We start from the raw sequence: 22,013 nt of genomic DNA, 5'->3' as shown, positions 1-22,013 counted from the left end.
CATGGTGTGGAGATGTGTGCATGTTGAGTTGACATTCAACCACACTGCTTTGATGTACAACAGCCAGAGTCGGTCCAGCCATTAGGCAGGGTGAGGCTGTTGCCTCAGGTGGCTGAAGCCCCCAGGTGGCACTCTTGCGGATGTCCTGCCAGCCCCACCACCACAGCCAACAGCAGAGAAGCGCTGCTACCATCGGCACCAATTTTGGGCAAGATCCCATCCATTTGGGGTGAGATTTCAGCAGTGGTGCTGTTTCTTGGCAGGGAGGTGATTTTGGCAATTCCTCCTTTCCCCTGCAGCACTCTCTACTCCAGAGAGAAAGGGGGAAATGGTGAAAGTTGCCACCACCATTGGAAAGAATAGATATTTTGGATCCATCCCAGATATGTTCTCTTCTACTCAGCAACCTTTCTTTTACCTGCTCAAGCCCAGCGATGGCAGCAGCAATACCATGAAGATGAGGAAAGTGTAGCACTTATGCATGGTTGTTCTGTTCTCTCCAGACCTAGTGGCACAGATAATTTATTATCAGTTATTATATGTGATAGTTACTTTTCTGAAAGAGTGACCCAAAGCTAGTTACATTAAAACAAACAAGAGCAACCAAGCTACCGAAAAACACAGCTTAACAATTAAAAGGCAGGACCAACAAATCCTGCCCCACTAAAGGAGGCCACAAATGCCCCCCCCTCCAAATTAAGGTCCAAAAACCCAGGAAAAGAGAACAATCCTTGCCTGGTGTCTAAAAAAAGATACTGAAGGTGCCAGGCATGCCTCCCTGGGGAGGGCCTTCCACAAGCAAGGGGGCCACCACTGAAAAGGCTTGTTCTTGTGCTGCTACCCTCCTGAGGTACAGATTAAGGTATGCATAACATAACATGTGAATAAGGGCTGGCAAGGCCTCCTTGATTTAATATTTTTAAATGTATACACCATATTTCCATCCTATAATGGCTCTCAAGGTAGTTTGCAATATACTGTTAGATTAATACTGTAGAACTCTAGGAATAAAATACATATCAGAGAAGAACACTAGTTGCAAAAACAAGAACTTGGAACAATATATTTTTGCCTTTTATTATTTTCCTCAGTAGGGATTCATGGGATTTGAAGAAGCATGAAGTTTTTTCTAAAGTTTGCTAAAAGAAGAAACATGAAGTCCATAGAAATCAAATCTTAGTGCAGTGCAGCTGGGCCTGAGCAGAGATTCTGAGTAGTTCAGCTCTCAGGCAGGCAGAGACAATCTCCCCATTTTACCTGGTCCAGTGGGCTTCAAAGAATGCCGAATAGTACACAATTGTGGGAAGCAGAGCAGAAAAGGCCCACAGCAGCAGGGTGGGGAAGAACTGGGTAATGATGGGATTCTGGAAAGAGAAAGAAAAAGAAACAATCAGTCACTTGCTCTGAATAATATATAGCAACCAAGAATACAAAGTGTGCAATGGCAGAGCACTAGGTTGGCTAAGTTGGTTGTATGTTATCCTAACACGTGTATGTGTGTGAAATATATTAACCCAATATTGATATTACAGCATGGTGTTATTTTCTTGAGAGATTATTACTAGTCTGTTTTGGAATGAGTGTGTTTCCTGACCTGCCTGCCTATGTTAGTCCAGTTGTAGCTGCCAGCCCTGTGTTTCTCACAACTCTTGAATTCAAAGCTTACTCTGCTTTCTGTCCCCCTATACAACACAGCTTGAACAATCAATTCTGTAGGTAAGCATGCAAAGATATTTGCACACAAGTGTGTGTCTACTGCCTGCCACTGCAGGCCAGGATTTGTGGTTTGGGATACATGTGAAATAGCGTAAGAGATCTTTGAACTCCTCCTAAAACCAGGCACAGGAAAAGAGAATAGTAACAAAGCAGCAGCTTTTTCTGAACTCTGTTCCGAATTACATTGGGAAGAGAATGGGTGAGGCTGCAGTGATCCCCACAAATCCAAAGCATACCAGTGAAAGAGTCCTCTGCCAGGTGAATTAACACCATTTGAAACACCAGGAGTATTCAATGCACCCAGGATGCTCTCTTGGCAAAGATGAAAGCACTTACTATTTCATGCCCCAGAACCGTGTCTGGCTAAGATGAGTCCACCCCATATTTTAAGAACCAGTATGCTAACAGATAAGCCAAGTTTATACAAATATTCATTATCTTAAAAGCAGAAGGATTCTTTGTTATCTGATTCAAGTATTGCACACTCAGTACAAGTCAGTTCAGATCTCCCACAAACTACTTGAGGAGAAACCTGTAGTTATTTTTATTTAATGAGCCTCAGTACTGTAAATGCATGGTTGTATTTAACTTGGAGAAATTGGCCGGCAGAATTCCTAAGGCCAGTTTAATTAATTTAAATTTCAACAAATGACTGGGAACATCACACAGGGGAGTGCCATTAAAGAACACACACACAGCTGGATCTGTTTAGTTATATAAGCTGATTTAGCTGGCAACTGGTTGGTAATGTGTCATTTGCTGTTGAGCATGAACACACACCATTTCAATACCACTGGTCTTGCTAGATTGGTTTGAGTCAATAATTTCCCTTTCATTTGTGCAAACGAAATTAGACAAACTTAATTTAAAAGTAGTAGTTTCTAAACACTGACCACTAGTGGAATTACATCTTTGAGATCCAACAGATAACATCATCACTTGAGCCAGATGTTATATGGTCCCACAGTCCCATAATACATGGACCTCAGAGGCTGCTACCTCAAGTCAAGCTATCACAATTACATTAAGGAATGTAATTATAGCACTTAAAATTATACAGGGAACCAGAAGGAATGAACTTAAGTGTCAAAAAGACATAGTACCATGAATTTTTATTCACAGGTTAAAAGTATGTACTTGTTCTATGCTATCAAAGGTGTTCTCTCTCTCTCTCTCTCTCTCTCTCTCTCTCTCTCACACACACACACACACACACACACACTCGTCATTTCTCCTTGCAACCTCACTGACAGCATGAGGACACAAACAGTGCAGTGATAGCTACATGAATATAATTTGCTCCTGCTCTGTTTCCACAAAACCACAGAGGGCTGGGCTCATGAGGCTGGGCTTAATCCTACTGAATATGAAGGGAAATAGCCACTTTTCAAAGGCCGTTCCCCTCCTGTGTCATTGAGCTAAAGAGAGAAGGGAAGTTCCAAATCTCTCGGGTCAAGGTCTTACATTCAAGTACTCAACAGGCTTGGTGACATTGAACTTGTCCATAGTGGTGATGATGATGGCAGGAGTGGTGAGGAAGAAGAGCAGGATGAAGAGCACCACATTGATGATCAGGCAGCGGAACCACCAAATGAAGCCACGAATGGACAGGTGTTCCCTGAAGGAGAGACAAAGCGAAGAACCAAACTTTAAGGGTGGCAGAACCCAACACTGGAGACACTGGACCGGAGGGGCTTTTGGAAAACCTTGTGGCATCCAGTCCTCATGTGGCTGCATCTCCTTTAAAAACACTCTGCTACCAATAGCTACCTTAACAACAAGCCTATAAAGAAGCATCTCTCGCTCTGGCATCCATGCAGTCCAGAAAGAGTCCTGCACAAAGCATGGTGCCAGGATGGCAAATTCCCAGTTTAGGCCACAGAGAGGCACCATTTTGTTTACCAGTAAATATTCTGAGGGTCAGGCGCATATGAGACTGCCCAGTTGGAGACATGGAGAGACTCGCTGCAGGACGAGGCCTTGGGTTCCCCACGGCACTTGCAGCCCTGGCACTTGCACACATTGAAGTCCTTAAGGATTCTGGAGGAAGAAGAACATCAGAACGTAAGGCAAGTCTGCTGGGTCAGTGGCACAATCTATAGCCCAGCATCCTGTTCTCACAGAGACCAAGCAGAGGCCTGTGGGACCTGAGCCCAAGAGCAGCCTGCCCACCTGTGATTCCTAGCAACCGAGATTCAGAGGCATGAGAGCACCGACAGAACATAGCCATTGTGTCTAGTAGAAGAAAAGGAGGAGGAGGAGGAGGAGGAGGGGAGGACAGATGAAGCTGGAGGAGGGCCAGAGGCCTTCTCAAGTCTCTGCAATGTGGCAGTAGCTATTGCCTCATTCAGCTGCTTTACTAGTCACAACTAAAACTCTGTCTTTGAATAAGACAGGCAAAAGGGGAACATGACTGGAGTTTTATAAAATGATAGTTTGTAGGTAGATAGATCTGTCTGTCTGTCAGCAGTTCTAAGAAACCAAAAAATCATTGCAGTTTTGAAGTAAGTGCTTAAAATTAATAGTTTTAAAAGTTTCCATCCACCATCTTGGTTTAAAACGACACCCAAGTTGCCTTTTTCTGGGAAATGTTCTCCCTCCCTCCCTCCCTCCCTCCCTCCCTCCCTCCCTCCCTCCCAGCCATCAAAATGATTCTTCCCCATCACCCTGTGCTCCCGGCACTCACATGGCTGTAATGGCCTCGTTGTGGAAAGTGACAAAGGCCATGCCCAACGGCTTCTCGTTCACCTTTTCCTTTTCCTTCTTGTAGTCCTCCTTCAGCTTCTCCTCCAGTTTGGTGTAATACTCCATGGCTTCCACCTAGGCAACCATGCACAAGGTGAGAACACAAGCCCTGCAGCCACATCGCCACCTCAAACGATGGGCTAACTTATGGCATGTTAGCCCAACACACAGCGGTACTGAATTCCAATTTATTCAGGATCAGTGGCTGCCCAGCGAGTGGGAACCAACTGGTCATGTGAACCAGCCGCTTGATATTTTGGTTTCACAGGCTCTTGTATGATAAAGCACTGGGGTTCAGTCTTAACCTCAGCTGCTACCTGGAGCAGCAGGGTCATCTGTAGCCCTGCCAAGCATGCTGCATCAGAAGGTAAGGGTGAGGGACAGGCAGAGCACTGTGCCAGCCTGGAAATGGCCTAGCAACTGGACCCAGTTTGAACCTAATGTGGTAGTTGTGGGGCTGGCTCAGGGTTCAAGAGATCTGCGACTGACCCAGCTCCTCCCTGTGGCCCAAGAACGCCCCATTCCAGGGCTATCCACTGCTGCCATCCACTCAGCAGGTGGAACGCCAAACTCTGAACTGTAGGAGTGATGCTAGTGTCACTGTCTAGGGTGAAGCTGGCAGGGCTGGGGAGAGCAACACTTCTGCCCAATCTAGCCATCCACCCTGGCAGCCTGGCAAAAAGGGGGTTTAGTTTGCTCTGTTATTGTAGGGCTAGATGGTAGACCTGAACTAGGAAGAATTGGGTTCATCACCCACTAAGCTCCTTTGTGTGGCTTTGAGCAAGTTCCTCAGTCTAATCTCACCCAGACAGTTGCTGTGAGTATAGAATGGAACAACTGGGTGCAGATCTTCTTGCATAATAAAAGGGCCACTTGATTATTAGGGTACATCAGTTGCAACTGTGCAGGAAAAGGGCAGCTGAACAAGGCACATGTATTCTGCAGAGGGTTCTCAAGAGATACTATGAAACAGATAAGGGGACAGCAGCCAAGACAGGGTTGGATCCAAACTTTGCATAGGTGGAACGCTACTGATGGGATTCCCTGCTGGAGGAAGCATGGAGGACAGAGGTGATTTTAGCTAATTCTCCCCCACCCCACCCCAAAAGCCTCCTGTGACCCACAACATTGAGATCTTGTGTTGCGGACCCCCCATAGCAGTGTGGAAGCTGGCACTGGTGGTTGCAGAAAGGCGGCATAAATTGACAAAAATGCCTCACTTCCTCCAGCAGGAGTCTCTACTGAATCTCAGACCCTTCCCTGAAATGGAACGAACAAATTGTGGGACAATTTGGATCCAACCCAAAGGCCCAAGCTTAGGTGACCACTGGATCCCTGGCACAACCTTCTCCACAAGCATGAGCCTCACAGAGTGCCATTAGTGGTAAAAATGGACCTGTGGCCATCAAGAACCCCCCTCCCTTATGCAGGGACCCCTCAGTCCCCTGCCTTTCCCTGCTCCCCCCTCTGCACCTCTTCACAGCCTTTGATAGCACAACAGCAGAGATGGCCACAGGGCTTGGGATTGATCATGGAGGGCGTGTTCTCCTTGGACTGCAAGTTGGTGAAGTAGATCTTTCCACGCTCTGCTTTTTTCCTGAAACAGAAGAATGCAGGGGAAGAGGAAGCTCAGAGAAGCTAGCAAGACAAAGCAGGCAAATTGGGGTGTGAAAGAAAGAAAGCGTGCATTGGGTCTTCTGCACAACTGAGTCCTGCAGTATATTCACTTCCTGTTCTTCCTGTTCCTGTTCCTTCCTGTTCTTTTCAGCTTGGCTTCGCCTGCCCTCACCTCTGAACTGTATCCTCTCCCACTACTGTTGGAAACCTAGGATTTGTGAACAGCGGTGCTAGAACTGGATGTGGCTTGCTGCTGCACAAGCAACCTCACGGCAGGCTAAACTGCGCATTACACACACACACACACACACACACACACACACACACACCAGGTTTAAAAGCCCCCATTCCCTACGAATCCCAGACTGTACCTCTCTGCATCAAGAAACATCAGCCGGGCCACATCATAGCAGGGACGTGCCTCTAGTACCGTGCAGTTGGCGTAGGCTTCCCTGCAGTCGAGAAAAAGGAACAATGCAGGAGCTTATTAGAAACCTGCAGGGTTGGCAAAACCCGGTTGAGTTCCTATTCAAGGAACAGGCTTGAAACGGCACATTTGACTCTGAAAAGGAAGGCTTCTTCAGCTTTTGATTCAGCTGCATGCTGAAGCTCTGTAGGAGCAAGCGGGGGGGGGGGGCGGGAACTGAAAGAAGTAAGTGCCCATCATTCCTGTTAAGAAGTGTAACAACCACCTAGGGCAGAGGGTGTGGAACTGCAGGAGCAGGAGCAAAATGTGGCCCTCTGAATTCTCTCCAGGTCACACTTCTGCCCCCCACTCCCAGGCGCTTCCCTTCTCCTCAGGTCACCCCCCTCATTGGCCTTGCCATGCGCCTTCCATGAATGCTTTTGCCTACCTGATAATAATGCCTCTTGCATGCCTGGATGGAGGACAGAGAGGGACATGGATGTATGTGTAGAAGCCCTGCCCATTTCTAGCATGTGAACCCTGTAAGCTTGCCCAGAAGTGAATGCATCCCCTGTCCTAGGGTGACACCATGTCCATCTAAGGCAGGCATATGCAAACTCGGCCCTCCAGGTGTTTTGGGACTACAGCTCCCATCATCCCTGACCAGTGGTCCTGTTAGCTAGGGATGATGGGAGTTGTAGTCCCAAAACATCTGGAGGCTGAGTTTGACTATCCCTGATCTAAGGCAAGAGTAGACAACGTTCCTGCACTACAATTCCCTAGTCCTAGCTAGCAGGAGGAAGGGACAGAGCTCAGCAGCAGAGAATCAGCCTTGCTTGCAGAAAGTACCAGGCTCAATCCTCAACATCTCCAGGAGAAGACTCCCCATCTGAAATCCTGAGAAGCTGCTGCCTGCCAGTGTAGACAATACTGAGCTAGATGTACCAATGGTCTGGCCCATGTATTGCTCAAGGGAGCTGGGAGCTGCAGCAAACAACATCTGGAGGGAACTACATTGGCTAGCTCTGATCTAAGGCATACAAAGGTACGGTGTTGGGTTAAAAAATTATCCAAAGAAAAACTGGCTGATTTATATATATAGCTGATTTATATATATTTTTTCTTTGTCAGAGGAGGGTCGAGCTAAGAATTAAAGGATCCAGGGAACAAGACTCACTCAAAATGCTTTCTGATCTTTTCAGGTTCGGCATACTTTGAGATTCCATTAATGAAGAGAGTTCGCTTCACCTGGAGCAGACAAGAGGCAGAGAGAACGTTAGATCTGAGGTCTTTCACAGTTGAAGCAGGAAATGGAGACTAAGCCCAAGCGAAGTATCAGTTTATGGGATTTATGTGTTGTGAATTTATGTTAAATGTACCCTGCTCTCAAATCAAGTGAAATGGAGAAGCAGAAATGGAATATTTCTTATCATTGTTCATAAGCTCTTAAGTGGGGTTACCTTTGAAGACCATTTGGAAACTTCAGTCTGTTCAGAATATGGCAACTAGGCTTTTCATGGGGGTCATACTCGTGGTACTCTCCTTTTTACCAGATACATTGGCTGCCTATCCATTTCCTGGCCTAAACGAATTGAGACCAGGACTGCCTTTCCCCACATACTCCTGCTCAAGACCTGAGCTCTTCCACAGAGGTCCCTCTCATTTCCCAATCAGCTTTCCATAATAATGCATTGCTCAATAGGGCCTTTTCTGTGCCACCCTCCCAACCCTTGGAATTCCCTCTCCTGGGAGAGTCATATTACTTCACTGTTTGCATATCAGGGAGGCACTTAAAACTTTTCTTTGCAATAGTGGATATTTTGGCTGCTTTACGTTTAGTCATAGAATTGCAGAGTTGGAAGGGATTCCGAGGGTCATCTAGTCCAACCCCCTGCAATGCAGGAATCTCAACACGCAGCCCCCAATCCAATTTGAAACCATACTGGACAATGCTTAGCTTTGCAAATGTGCTAGCAGTTTTATTGTTGCACTGCTAGGAGAGCAATGTTGTTTGTTATTTTACATACTCTGTTACTGTTTTTTAATTATATGCCACTCTGATCTCATTAGGAAAGAAGAGTATAATAGAAGCAATTCTAAATAAATAAAACAGATTCCTCTTCTTCATGTTTCCCCCTCTATCTCATTCCTCCATTGTCCCTGCTGAGTTGAATTTTAGGTTTTAAATTCTTCAAGGCTAATATCTGAACGTTTTTATTCCTGATGGCATCATGTAAATAATAAATGATAATTATGTCTGGGTTGGCACCAGGGAGGTAGGAAAGGGTGTGTTTGAAGAGAACAGGATCTCATTTAATGGCAAAATAATAACTGAAAGGTCAAAACAATGTATTTTTAAAAAACCCGAACTAATAGAAAAAGGTACTAATAGAAAAAGGAAAGCTCCCCAAACTCACATGCCTGAAACAAGTAAACAGATATCACAATTGCAAAAGGAGCATGAAAAAGAGAAACTTAAAAAATCAGAGGAACAGGAAATGCAGTGCCCATGACCTACTGTAGGACATCACCCAATTAAGGAGGTTGCTTGCTCCAGCTGACCAAGTCTAGCTGGATGCCAGTTTGGACTTACCAAATCATCCTCCTTGTAGCGCATCTTGGAGGTGTGCCGGCGCATGCTGTACACAGTCAGCAACAGGTACAGGAAGGCAAAGGACGTGTGCAGCCATAACAGGTTATTCCTGTCACAAGGGAAAGGAAATGCCCAATACTTATCTCTGCTTGAACGTATCTTCTGCATTTTGGGTCAGCCCATTTATCCCAGTGCTAATCCACAAGCCTCCCAGATAATAGTCCCCTTCAATAATATGAATATTTCCTCCTCCTCCTCCTTTTTGGAAAACATGGTTCCTTGATGGCACCCCAATATCATACTTACCCAGATTTCAAGTTAGCAATAGTTGTTCTCCCAAAGCTGTAGGGGTTGTTCTCTGGCAAGAAAACAAGTAAAGAATCATGAATTGGGTGCAATGCAATGAGAAGGCATCAAGCTGCTGGAACGAAATTGCTCTGCTTTTATCAGAGAGACTCAAAGTGGCTTGGATTAGATGATGAGGCAAACAGCCCAATGCCTGCTGTAATGGGAGACTTTGAAATTCTCCATGCTCTTCTGCTGACGCTCAATCTTTCTTCATTTAGTGACTATTCATTTACTTCTTTTTGAGCTGCTCCAGAGATTCAACTTCCAACCTTAACCATTTCATCCAAGTATCTCATGGTTCATTGAAAAGGATGAATACCATGAAAAACTTTATTGCCATTACTATAAGGTAAGGTAAAGGAACCCTGGATGGTTAAGTCCAGTCAAAGCCAACTATGGGGTGTGGTGCTCATCTGCTTTCAGGCCAAGGAAGCCAGTGTTTGTCCAGAGACAGCTTTCTGGGTGATGTGGCCAGCATGACTAAACTGCTTCTGGCACAACGGAACACCGTGACAGAAACCAGAGTGCACGGAAACACCATTTACCTTCCTGCCACAGTGGTACCTATTTATCTACTTGCACTGGAATGCTTTTGAACTGCTAGGTTGGCAGAAGCTGGGATGTGGGTGGCGCTGTGGTCTAAACCATGGAGCCTCTTGGGCAAGCTGATCAGAAGGTTGACGGTTTGAATCTGCACAATGGGGTGAGCCATTACTATAAATGTCCCAGGGCTCTGGCATAATGTAAATGAAATTCATCTCATCCCAAATTCATCTCTGGCATTTCCTGGAGGCTGCTGCCCACAGAGCAAAGGGCTATAATGAATTCTGGTAACTTACTTAATTCACCAAATGATCGGTATCATTTCTATAAAAAGAATGCTGTGTCAAAACCCTGTGACTCAGGTCAGAGGGGAATTAGGCCAGTCAGATGGTCAATCTATTAACATGTACTTAAAGTTTTGTTAATGGTCAATGAATAATAATCAATGTAAAGGGTCAATAATTTCATGTTAGAAAATTGTAAACATTGTAAACTTAAGTGTATGTTTGTCATGACAAGGATAGTTGCAAAAGGTCACGTATTAATTTTATGGTTAAAAATATGAGTTAAGACTTGCCAAAAGTGAATTAATAAATTTAGGATTGACCTTATCTAATAGAAATATATGGGACTTTTTGCTTAGGAATAATAATTTAGTAAGGAGGGGTATTCTTTTATATATTTTAATCTCAAGAAACAATTGGATAGTTTAGATTGTGTGCCAAATTTATGAAGCAGTTAACATCTTCATATGATTTTACAAAACTGTATAAAATGATATGATGTTTGAATGTATGAGCATCCTACCATCTGAAGCTCTCTTGCTTGGACCTTCAAGATGGCAGCAACTTAAACAAGAGCTGGTAAGACTTGGGAACTTAATGTTGTTTATCTTAGTCTATATTTTATATTTTGAGAATAATGTATTATTAGAGGTATAACTCTATTAAAAACCAGAAAACAAACCCAAACATTATCACATTTGGTGTTTTTTTTTAAAAAATACTGTAGTATGAAATAGAAACTGAACCCACCATCAAACTAATTGTAGCTGTATGCTTTCTTGAACTGCATTACTGAGCTTTAGGTTGTAAGCTGATAGTTTAAGGCTTCTGAAAGACCGACACCATATGCTGGTAACATTAACAAAGTCTAAACTCAAAACAGCATGGTGTTTGACTAGCTGTCTGGGAGGGAGGATAAACTTTAAGCTGCAATCCTATACACGCTTACCTGAGCGTAAGGCCTGGTGAATGCAATAGTGCTTACTTCTGAGTACATGACTACACTATTTAGTTAAGGCCGTGGCAGAACCTTCTGGCAGACAAGCAGAGTTAGACAGAAATTCCTCTTATGTAAAACACTGTGCTTTGTCAATTAACCTCTAGATTTCTAGAAAAATATTGGTTCAAAATGGAAGACCAAACGAGGCCTACACGAAGGAACTTGGCAACAAGAGGGTAAAGTGCCGGTACAGTCTTAGTCTGAAGAGTGGAAAATGGTCTGTCCCTTGCTTCCCTTTAGCCAAGGACCTAAAGGGGTCAGAGGTCAGTTGGGGTCAGGGGAGCCCATCCATTGGCCTTAATTTCCCACCCATCTTCAGGATTATTCATCTGCCAGGTGGTCTAAACTCTCTGGAGCTTAAGCGGTCAGCAAATGTGGGCGGGGGCTATAAGCTTTTATGTGTTTTGTCTGCTTCAATGCTAAAAGGATTCTTGGGGAAGTTTAACCAAGATTGGGAAGAAAGCATTTCCTCCATTCCATATAATCCCTTGAATGATTCTTTAAACCGGGCAGATGAGCACAGCCAGGCTGACTGCCAAAAAGTCTCCTAATTGGGTAAATGGTGCAATTAGGGTAGAAAGATGTATGCTATCGGATGGGCACCCCCTGATCCCAATTTCCCATTTAGAGCCAGGAGGTAAAATATCCTCCTTTTCAGGCTATACCATCCAGGTTTGGGGATAGATGTAGAGATTGCAGCTCACTCAGTCCTAAAGCTCAGCAATGAAGAGCTAGAAAGCTCAGGTTGAAATGAGTGTTAGTATTGATTATTTCTCCTCATGCTTCCTTTTAGTACTCCCAAGGGACCCTCCTGCGTCATGGTGAGCTATTTGAAATAGAAAGACATGCTCCTGTGTCTGAATCATCACTATTCTCTTTAGCCTCTTTAGCCAGCACTAGGATGAGCAGGTCCCTCCCAGAACTGAGTGAGATTGTCTAATACTTTCCCAGCAGGAATAGTAAGAAGCCGCCTCTCCGCTTACCTAGCAGGTCCCCTGAGAAGTTCACTGGCAGAACGATGCCCACAGAGAGGACGCCCACAGCCACCAGCAGACCAATGATGTGCCGCTGGAAGGAGAGGTAATGGACTGCGTCGGCCCCACACTTCTCCCGGATCTCATCATCCCTGGGAAGGAACAGAAAGGGGGTGAGCTGCTGGCTACCTAGAGGAATCGTGGGGGCAAGGTGTGATGCGCGGTCAACATTTCAGAGCAATGAAGTGAGTGCACTGCTGCCCCCCTTACTCCCCTGCCCAAATGCTGTCAAATTTCACTAGCCTCTATTTCCACCCTTCTGCTTCTAGCTCCCCTGGGTCGCAGAACATTTGTGTTTGGCAGCAGAATTATTATCAGCTCTGATTCCCACCAGTGCTCTCAGTCTATATACTGAGGATTCAGGTCCTGCCATCTTTAATTAATCCAGGAGAGCCTGAGGACTAAATCTGTTTTCATCTTGAGCAACAGAGGATCCTTATTCTTGGGCTGGGGACCTTTGGCTCAGGGACTACAGCTTCCATCATCCATTGCTCCTTCTGACGGCTGGTGTTAGATGCAAGAACAAGAAGTGGGGACCTTCTGCATGGAGATGGGAGAACTTACTTTATCCTGAAGATTGCCGTCAGCCAGGAGCAGAAGCCCTGTGCGGAGACAAAATAAGCCCAAGTTAATCAGAGTTCTTTCGCTTTTCCCCACTTTGCTACTTTTTCTCAACTAGTACAGAGCCCCCTACAACCTCAGATCTACCAGCTTCTCCTACCAAGATGGAAGAACTGAAACGAGGCAACGGCCAGATCAGTTCTAAGACATGTAAGGTTACAAACAAGCCCACATGGACAAACTTGCCATATAATCACTACAAGTCACTGTAGGTTATGGTGCGGAACCCCAGGCCTCAGGCTTGCATGTGGCCCCCTAGGCTTCTTTATCTGCCCCTAAGGGCTCTGCCTAGGATACCCCTTGCTGGCCCTGCTCTGCACCCTCCCCTCAAGTGCTTTGGATGGGTGGAACATGCCTTGTATTGCAACAATGCTTCATGCTTGTCTAGAAAGGAATAGGTGTTTCAGCTCTGAATTTTGTGAAACTGAACGTAGCCTATTGTATAAATCACAGAATTGTTGAGTTGAAAGGGACTACCTGGGTCATCTAGTCCAATCCCCTGCAATACAGGAATCTTTTGCCCAAGGTGGGGCTCAAACCCACAACCCTGGAATTAAGAATACCATGCTATCCCAGCTGTAAAAGTCCAACCTACTTTTTGCCTCAGGCCATACCTGCTGGCATGCAATCCCAGGAAGAGCCCTTGGGCTGGGAAATGCCAGCTCTTTAATATTGTTGTTCTCCAAAATTTTGATAGAAGCTGAAGCTCTTCTAGGTCCCAGCTCTGAATATTGTGAAGGCTCAAATACCTTGCCTTCATTAGAAGCTGCTTGACAACCTTAGATACTGACTCCTTAAATGTTGGCTATCCCCGCCCCCCCCGACAACTCTACAATTCTATGAAATAACATCACACCAACTGTGCAGCACATTGCAACATCCATTTTTGTTAATTAAGTTACAGCCACAGAGGGTGCTACTCCTGCTGCAAATGTTACGTCTTCCCTCCTGAGACCCAACTGGAGTGGAAATTGCCCCTTGTATGTGGCTTGTCAAGCACTTGCCCTACATGATCACTGTGCACATTGAAATTGAGCAAGGAGCACCACCACCCCTTCATTTCCCATTTTCCTCGATGCAAGGGCTTAATTGCAGAGCGCTGCTGGGAAAACTATGGATTGCTTTTGCCTGCCACTCACATTGTCTCTTTGGTCAAAGTCCACAGAGCTGGAGACGGAAGTGAGGCGCTCGTAGCGGTCATGGCTGTCAGAATGCAAGGCGGACGCCACACTGGAATTGCAACAGAGGGGACAGTTAATCAGGGCCTGGGAAGAGGCTGAGAAAACCAGAAGGCCACCAGAGTAGTTAACGCACGCCAGTTTGCCCCAGGAGAGATGAAGAGAAAACTTCCAGAGAGTCCAGAGAGAGAAAAGGCAAGAGAGAAAAAAGCCATTAGCAGAGATTGCCCCTCTCTTTCCCTTTACTCTGATCCAATGCAAACCTCTCCATCACAAGAGCCAAGATGCTGGGCTCCACAGAAGCAGCCTTAGAGGTTTAGGTCCAGACATGGGCGTCTGCGATGCACTTCCAGGGCTGCTTCATAAGCAGGGATGTGTGTACTCTGCACCCAATCAAAGTGCTGCATCAAGAAAAATCTCAAGTCTTTATCCTGTATAGATGCTCTCACTTCACATAAAATTTCATGTACTTTCATTTATTCTGCACTCTAAAGCTTTCCCCCCTCTTTTTTCTTTGCTTTTGCTATGCTTTGTTACGCTTTTGCTACTCATGGAGTAAGGCAAAGACCAGGCAAAAGAAATCTAGTCCTCAACTGCTGGATTCTCATTCAGCCACCTTGGAGATTTCAGCAGGCATTGTCCGTATTCTTTTGAGCATGTGTCAGCAGCCCTAACAGCTAGGAGCATTGTTTAAAACTGAAATATTTCCAGTCAGCTAAGGTGTGTGCCCAATGCCAGATGTTAAGTTCTGCACTCCTATGGAATTGCAATATACATGTGGCTCTGCTCATGAATTCCAATTTCCAACACAGAGCTTAATCCTGCGGCAACAGCCCAATCCATGTGCTTGCAGCAGAAAAGATATGGCCATTTTTGAGGGGGAAAGGCAGCTTATGAAATGATACATGGGCACTAGAAAGGAGAGATAATTTTAAAAATACAAATAACCAAATATATCCTCATGGTCTTTGACAGGTTACTGGTCCCTCAACCTAATCTACTTTACACATGCAAGGTAAATAGAATGCATCTTTTATGGCCAGGAAAGGGCTACTGGAATAAATGATAATGATTTTTTTAAAAAACAATCAGTGCAATCCTAACCATGCCTACTCAGAAGTAAGTCCTACTGAATTCAATGGGGCTTACTGCTAGGTAAGTGACGTTAACATTGCAACATAAGAGAAAGAGAAGGGCTTTTATTCACCAGACTGCTCCAACACCACAAGGCCCCATCAGCGATGCCCAAAGAATTCAGACACCACTAGTGTGCCACATGCATTGGACAGAAGCAATCCAGGCTGCCCATCACCTACTATGCAGCCAAAGTTGCATACGACAGTCAGGAGATGCGAGAAAGAGAAGGTTAAGTCTTCTGAAAAGGAGATGAGCGAACAAGAAGAAGGTGAAATCAACAACTGGTCAGATGTGATGGCCTGCATTTTCCCTCTTGTGACAAGTCAGGGAGGCTCCTATGGAATTATTGGAAGACAGCACACACATGGCTACCAAGGCAGAAAGAAAACCTCTTTCTTCCAGCAAACACCTAAGGATCTCAGTGTCACACAGGCTAGTGCAGAGTACCAAATTAAAAACATGGGTTAAGAAGATGAAACTGTTAGTGGCAGAAATAACAATATGCATAAAGTAAACTAGAGTTTTGAACAGAAATCCTTTCAGTTGACTAAGGAATTTAGGCTGTATTAGATGGAAATTTTAGGAGTTGGAAATGTACCTTGTTCATCTTCTGGATGATACAGTAGGTGATAAACAATTTGAATTCCTGAGTGCATAATGTGGTTTATTATGTATGTAGCATTCAATGTGTCATTAAAAGCTCAGTGATTTCTGCCCACTTAACTAATTATTGTCACCATGATTAGCTCCCAACACCATGTAAGCCAAGAAGATTAGAAGTATGCATGCATGTGTATTTGAAAGCTGAAATTCTCTAAATTTTATGTCGGGTACTTGTAACATTGCAGAAGATGAACAGAATTACCCCAGAGTATGTGAAATGGTTGATACGTGGTAGCGCTTGTCTAGATTGTGTTTCTTCTGGGCATCAAGAGCACAGAACATAAGCAGTGCTCTAGATCAGGGGTGGCTGACTTGGTGACCTCCAGAACCCGCCATCAGCCAGAGCCAGCACAGCCAAGGGCCAGGGATGATCGGAGTTGTAGTCCTGAAAAATCTGGAGAGCCACATGTTTCCCATCCCAGCTGCAGATGCTTCAACCCCTGTTGGTCTTTTCAGACCATGTGATTGGCAAGAGGCCTCTCTGTGACCAGCGGAGGCAGTGCTGCCTGCTTCTCATTTTGAGCACAGAGGAGAAAGTATTGCCCCATCCTTGTGATTCTCTGCTCACCATCAGAATGAGCTTTCAGAGTACAAGCAGGTTCTGAAAAGGTACAGCTCATTTCACACACACACACTCACACTCACACACACACACACTGGAGGGGTATTGCTTGCCTAACCTCTATGACAATTACAGATAGGTAGCCGTGTTGGTCTGCCATAGTCAAAACAAAAAAAATTCCTTCCAGTAGCACCTTAAAGACCAACTAAGTCAGTTCTTGGTATGAGCTTTCGTGTGCATGCACACTTCTTCACATACACTCTCTATGACAATATTCATTAAACTGACCCATCTGGATTTTCAAGAAGTCTGGAGGCTAGCAAGAGAGCTTTCGTGGTAAGGCCCTGCAGGGACCTGGATGATTAATGCACATTTAGCATTAGTTAAGAGAGAAGGGAGTCATGTAAGCAAGGCAACAGCATGGAGTCTGGCCTACACTCCTTCCCCTGTTCACAGATCGGAACAGTGGCCAAATGCCTCCAAGCCCTAAAAGGGGACTGAAGATGTATTGTATAGTGTGCACTCAAGAGGCACACTGGGAAAACAAAAGTTATGACAGCTTCACGTCCCAGACACAGATTAGCTGAGCACCATGTAGCCTTTCCCTTTTTTAATCCCAATGCTCATTCTGTGTTTAAATGTTCGCAACAGGGTGCATTGAAAGGGAACATAGAAAGGGAACAGTCACAAGGGGGAGCTGGAGGGCAGCATGTTGCCAGGCAGATTTCAGAAGTGGGTTTGGTGCTGCCTGATGTAAGAAGTGGCAATGTGGATCCCAGTAGGGCTGCGAAATCCGCCCCCCCTTCCCGCCCCCAATCTGCCTGTGAGGGGGTGGGCATATGCTCCCCTCCTCCCACTGAAGAATAAATGACTGATTCACCAGCAGGTGTGAATGTGGCTGTAGAGAGGGAGAATAGGGCTACATTGAGTAATAAAGACAGAAGAAGATAAGGAGATTTATGGACATAGGAAACTGCCTTAGGCTGAGTCAGACCATTCCTCCACCCAGCTCAGTACTGTCTGCACTGACTGGCAGTGGCTCTCCAGATTTTCTGGCAGGGGACACTCCCAGCTTTTCCTGGATATGTCAGGGAATGGACCCAGGGAAGCCTGTATGCAATGCTGAGGCGCTCTATCACCGAGCTACCAAACACTGTGTGTGATGAAACTTCTATACTGTGCCAGTGAGGAGGAAGCAAAGTGCTATGCAGTGAAATACACGCCCTGTGCCAAAGGCCCAGACATGACCAGACTGTAATAGCTGCTAGGCTGGGCCACTTACCGGTAACTAGGACTTGGGGCTCGGCATGGAAGCCTGCTTTTCTTATGCCAGGACTCACTCCTGGAACATGTGGGATGATAATCAAGTAGGCCTCCACACCCATTTAGTGAATCTTCCATTCATCAACAAGTAGTGCTGTGCCAGGTTTGGGGTGGTGGTTAAGCGTGTTTGCCTAGGATCTAGGAGACAAGGGTTTGAAGTTTGCCCCCGCTCAGCCATGAATGTTGCTGGGGGACTTCAGGTCTCTTAGCCTAACCTACCTCAAAGGGCTGTTATGAGGATAAAAAAGGGGAGGGGGAGAACCATGTACCCGCCCCCCTTTGCAGAAAACAGGGATATAAATGCAGTACAGTGGTACCTCAGGATGCGAACGGGATCCGTTCCGGAGCCCCGTTCACAGCCTGAACAGAACGTAAGATGCGACTGCACGTCTGAGCGGGTCACATTTCGCCACTTCCGCGCATTACGTCATTTTGACCGTCTACACATGCATGAGCGGCAAAACCTGGAAGTAATGCACTCCGTTACTTCCAGGTTGCTGCGGAGCTCAACCTGAAAATACTTATCCTGAAGTGTATTTATCCTGAGGTATGACTGGAATAAAAGACAGCCATCTTGGAATTGTTTGGGACTGGCGGCATGGCTGGCAAACACATGCCGTGGCATGGCCCAAGAGCAAACTTGCCCTATGGCTCCCAAATCTTAATTTTTTTTTTTTTGCTATTGTTCAAAGAAGGTGAGCAAGTGAGTGAGGATGGTGATGAAGAGGAGCAGCAGCAGGTGCTGCCGCCACTGATCTCTTCTTATTTCATCCCCTCTCCACTGTCCCTTCCTGCCTCCCTCCCTGCTGGCAGCAGTAGCTGGCAGTAATGGTGGTGAGTAGCAAGTGGGTCTCCTGACTGGAGGGGTACAAGCCCTTCTCCCTGCCCAAAACTGGAGCTAAAACCGACAAGTGGCACAGGGATTCCACACACAAATACGAGCCTCACCACATCTCCTGGCCTGTTTAAACACTCTCCTCTCAGAAATTAACCGGTTGTCATGTCATTGTGAGGTCCAGGTTTTCCTTTCGTTGCCATATCTCATGAAACATTATTATGATTATGATTCTTAAATGTATATAAAGGTAAAGGTACCCCTGCCCGTACAGGCCAGTCTTGACAGACTCTGGGGTTGTGCGCCCACTCAAGAGGCCAGGGGCCAGTGCTGTCCGGAGACACTTCCGGGTCACGTGGCCAGCGTGACATCGCTGCTCTGGCGAGCCAGAGCCACACACGGAAACGCCGTTTACCTTCCCGCTGGTAAGCGGTCCCTATTTATCTACTTGCACCCAGAGGTGCTTTCGAACTGCTAGGTTGGCAGGCGCTGGGACCGAGCAGCGGGAGCGCACCCAGCCGCAGGGATTCGAACCGCCGACCTTTCGATCGGCAAGTCCTAGGCGCTGAGGCTTTAACCCACAGCGCCACCTGCGTCCCTAAAATGTATATACCCTTACCCAAAGATCTCAGGGCGGTTCACAAGATAAAAATACAGGATAAAAGCACAAAATAAATAGCTAAAACAAAACAATAACCTGCCCCCCCACAAAAAGACACCCATTTAAAAGGCCATATAATATTAATCAGACCAAAGCCTGGTTGAGGGGAATTTTGTGCCTGAGTCAGGAAATCCACACTATGTTTTCATGTGGTGAAGCAAATGAAATAACTTGACTCTTTGGCTCTCTTGAATTGCACCTCACCTCACGGTAGGGCTGGCCCCCCAAATATACCAGCAGGGTGGGCATTGTTGCTATCAGTGGTGTCGCAACGGGGGGGGGGGAGGCATGGGGGGCGGTATGCCCCGGGCTCCATGCCTGCGGGGGTGACAAGGAGTCACCCTGCCGGGGCTCGCGGTGGTGTGAGCAGCTACAGCGCTGCCACAGCCGCCTTTAGAGGATCCTCAGTTCGCGGCTGCAGCTAAATACAGCACATGTGTGGTGTTGCACTGTATAGCGGTTTGCCGCTGGTGCCACTCCAGCACTGTATGGACGGTGCCGGCATCCCTCTGTCGCCACCACAGCAGTGTTTGCAGCTGCAACGGCAACGGAGGGATCCCGGCACCGTCCATACGGTGCTGGAGTGGCGCCGGCGGCAAACCGCTATACACCGCATATGCTGCGTCGCTACGTACGGTGCATGCGTCGTACGTAGTGACGCCGCACATGCACCCTGTGTCGTGACACCCGCCTGCCCTGGTTCCTATTGCCTTCCACATATGCCCCAAGGCAATGGACGAATATAATAAAAACAGCTAAAACAGTTTAAAAATTGTTTTTTTTTTAAAAAGTAGACATCTATGGCAGAGACCTATCCACCTAGATAGGCAAGATTTTCAGCACAAAAATGTTTTCAAATCTTTCCAGAAAATGCAGATAATGGGTGCCTATTACATCTCAACAAGAATACTGTTCTACATAGAACATCCCATGAGGCAGTCACCTCAGGCAACACACAGCAAGTGGGGGTGGGATGGTGGTGGCAAAATTTGGAGAACACAGTGGTGTGACCCACTTTGCTCCCCCCTAAGCAAGCTTGCTACCCTCGAGAGTAGCAAAAGGTGTTGTTCTGTCACTAGGAATGGCGGAAGGTTTCGCTCCCTATTTAGTGAACTTTTGTTTGTTGATGGGGGAAGAGGGAACCATCTCGTCCTTTCTTCTGAGGAAGCCAAATATCTTTGCTTGGCCCTGGGCCCCAGTTTGTTCTTGGTTAGAACATATCAGTGTGGAAAACTCTTACCAGCTTCATGGGATGTCTGGCTAGGGAACAGGTTCCTAAATATATTTTTTTTAAAAATCCTGAGGGAAGAGCAATTTGAAGAGTCTAGTTAAATCAGCTCTTTGGGCTCCTGCATGAGTCAGCCGAGGAGGCAGAGAATGTTTCAAAGCGGAAGATAACATTTCTCATTGCTGAAAAGTGGTGACAGAATTGCCCAGCAGAAATCTGGCCACCCCCCACTACAGATGGTCCCTTGGGCCAGTCACAGTCTCCCAGCCTAAACTACCTTACAGGGACGTTGTGAGGGCTAAATGGGGAACTGGAGAATTTTGTCTGACACCTTGAGCTCCCTGAAGGAAAGTTTCCCCCACCGCCATTTTGGTGTAGTGTGACTGACACAAGAGGGTTATGTGTGCAGTGACCAGTGTGGACAACAATCACAAGTCCTGCTCTCCCGGTGAAGATTAGTTCAGAAGCAAAAGGAGAAAACTTCAACAGAGGCAGGAAGGAAAAGAGAATTAAGGAAGGATGGAAGAAGCACCCTGGGAAAACCCGCAACGTACTATTCCCGTTCCTCTTGCTCCTGCTGCCAGCGCCTCTGCCTGGGGACAAAAGAAAAAGAATGAAGGGGGTGGGGGAGAAAAAGGGAGAGTTACAAACAAACTGGATCTTTCAATCAAGAGCCAGGGTCCTCCTCTCTCAGTGCTGACATTTTGGGGTCCTGGGAAGGAAATCGTTCACCAAATTCATCCAGAGGAAGAAAATAAACTTCGTTTTTTGGCTTACAGATTCAGTTTCATGGTTCATGCAAACTGTCCAGGACTGGAGCCAGTTCTCTCTCTTGTCAGGGTTTCCCTGCTCACTCTGGTGTTGGGATAAATCTATTCTACATTCATTTCAGATTTGCCTTGCCGTGTGCGTCTCCAGGCAAACTTAAACGCAAAGCAAATGTGGCTGCCCTCCCTCGGAAATGAGATTCTGTGCCCTCTTATTAGCAACAGGTGGATAAACAGCTGTAGATGAAAGCCACAACAGCAAATTGAAATACACCAGCTGATATTCTGAATTGCTCCTTGAGAAGCCGAGCCTTATCTAAAGCAAACGAAGCCTATGTACATATAACTGCATTTGCTCTTCAGGCAAACTCTGTTACGTTTGTTTTTCACTCTCCTTAGGTCTTTGGTACCCTTCCTGAAGCCAGGCCAGTGCCTGGGTGGAAGATGTGCACATTTTAAGGAAAGTTTCTTTAGTATACACTCTTTGACTGCACCAGCTAGTATTACAGACGGTGATCCTTTGGGGCCTTCTGGACACGACTCTTGCTTACATGGTCTCTGAGCCTATTATAAAAGGAACCAGGGAGGCGATGCAGCTAAGTAAATCATATTGTGGCCAATGTGCAGCAGAGGGTGGACTGCTCAGAAAACTAGCAATCCCATCAACTGCAGTTGTGTTGGTTGTCTTAAGCCTCCTATCCGGATATATTGCACAAATCTCTACATTTCTTTTCCTTGCTGTCCTTCTCTCA

At 46.1% G+C, this 22,013-nt stretch overlaps 1 protein-coding gene across 8 annotated transcripts in view; it reads right to left on the bottom strand.

The window, feature by feature from the left end:
- The window catches only part of TMEM63B (transmembrane protein 63B), an 80,046-nt gene that overhangs the window by 13,847 nt on the left and 44,186 nt on the right, over positions 1-22,013 (bottom strand). For 4 of the 8 annotated variants that reach the window (XM_083732309.1, XM_083732311.1, XM_083732310.1 and 1 more), the window contains exons 4-17: positions 21,049-21,083; positions 14,047-14,137; positions 12,851-12,888; positions 12,236-12,378; positions 9,384-9,435; positions 9,078-9,186; positions 7,662-7,732; positions 6,450-6,530; positions 5,935-6,058; positions 4,403-4,536; positions 3,619-3,756; positions 3,181-3,334; positions 1,258-1,364; positions 419-505 (exon numbers count right to left, since the gene is read on the bottom strand). In XM_083732309.1, coding sequence (XP_083588435.1) covers positions 419-505; positions 1,258-1,364; positions 3,181-3,334; positions 3,619-3,756; positions 4,403-4,536; positions 5,935-6,058; positions 6,450-6,530; positions 7,662-7,732; positions 9,078-9,186; positions 9,384-9,435; positions 12,236-12,378; positions 12,851-12,888; positions 14,047-14,137; positions 21,049-21,083 — 1,364 coding nt within the window. Of the gene's footprint in view, positions 1-418; positions 506-1,257; positions 1,365-3,180; positions 3,335-3,618; positions 3,757-4,402; positions 4,537-5,934; positions 6,059-6,449; positions 6,531-7,661; positions 7,733-9,077; positions 9,187-9,383; positions 9,436-12,235; positions 12,379-12,850; positions 12,889-14,046; positions 14,138-21,026; positions 21,084-22,013 lie in introns of all 8 variants that reach the window. The other 4 variants (XM_083732313.1, XM_083732315.1, XM_083732314.1 and 1 more) reach the window with 2 other exon arrangements.

Source organism: Podarcis gaigeae (genome assembly GCF_964106915.1).
Source record: "Podarcis gaigeae genome assembly, chromosome: 3".
Taxonomy (NCBI): Eukaryota; Metazoa; Chordata; class Lepidosauria; order Squamata; family Lacertidae; genus Podarcis; species Podarcis gaigeae.
The sequence above is the reverse complement of the archived record's forward strand: the minus strand, read 5'-3'. Positions and strand labels throughout refer to the sequence as shown.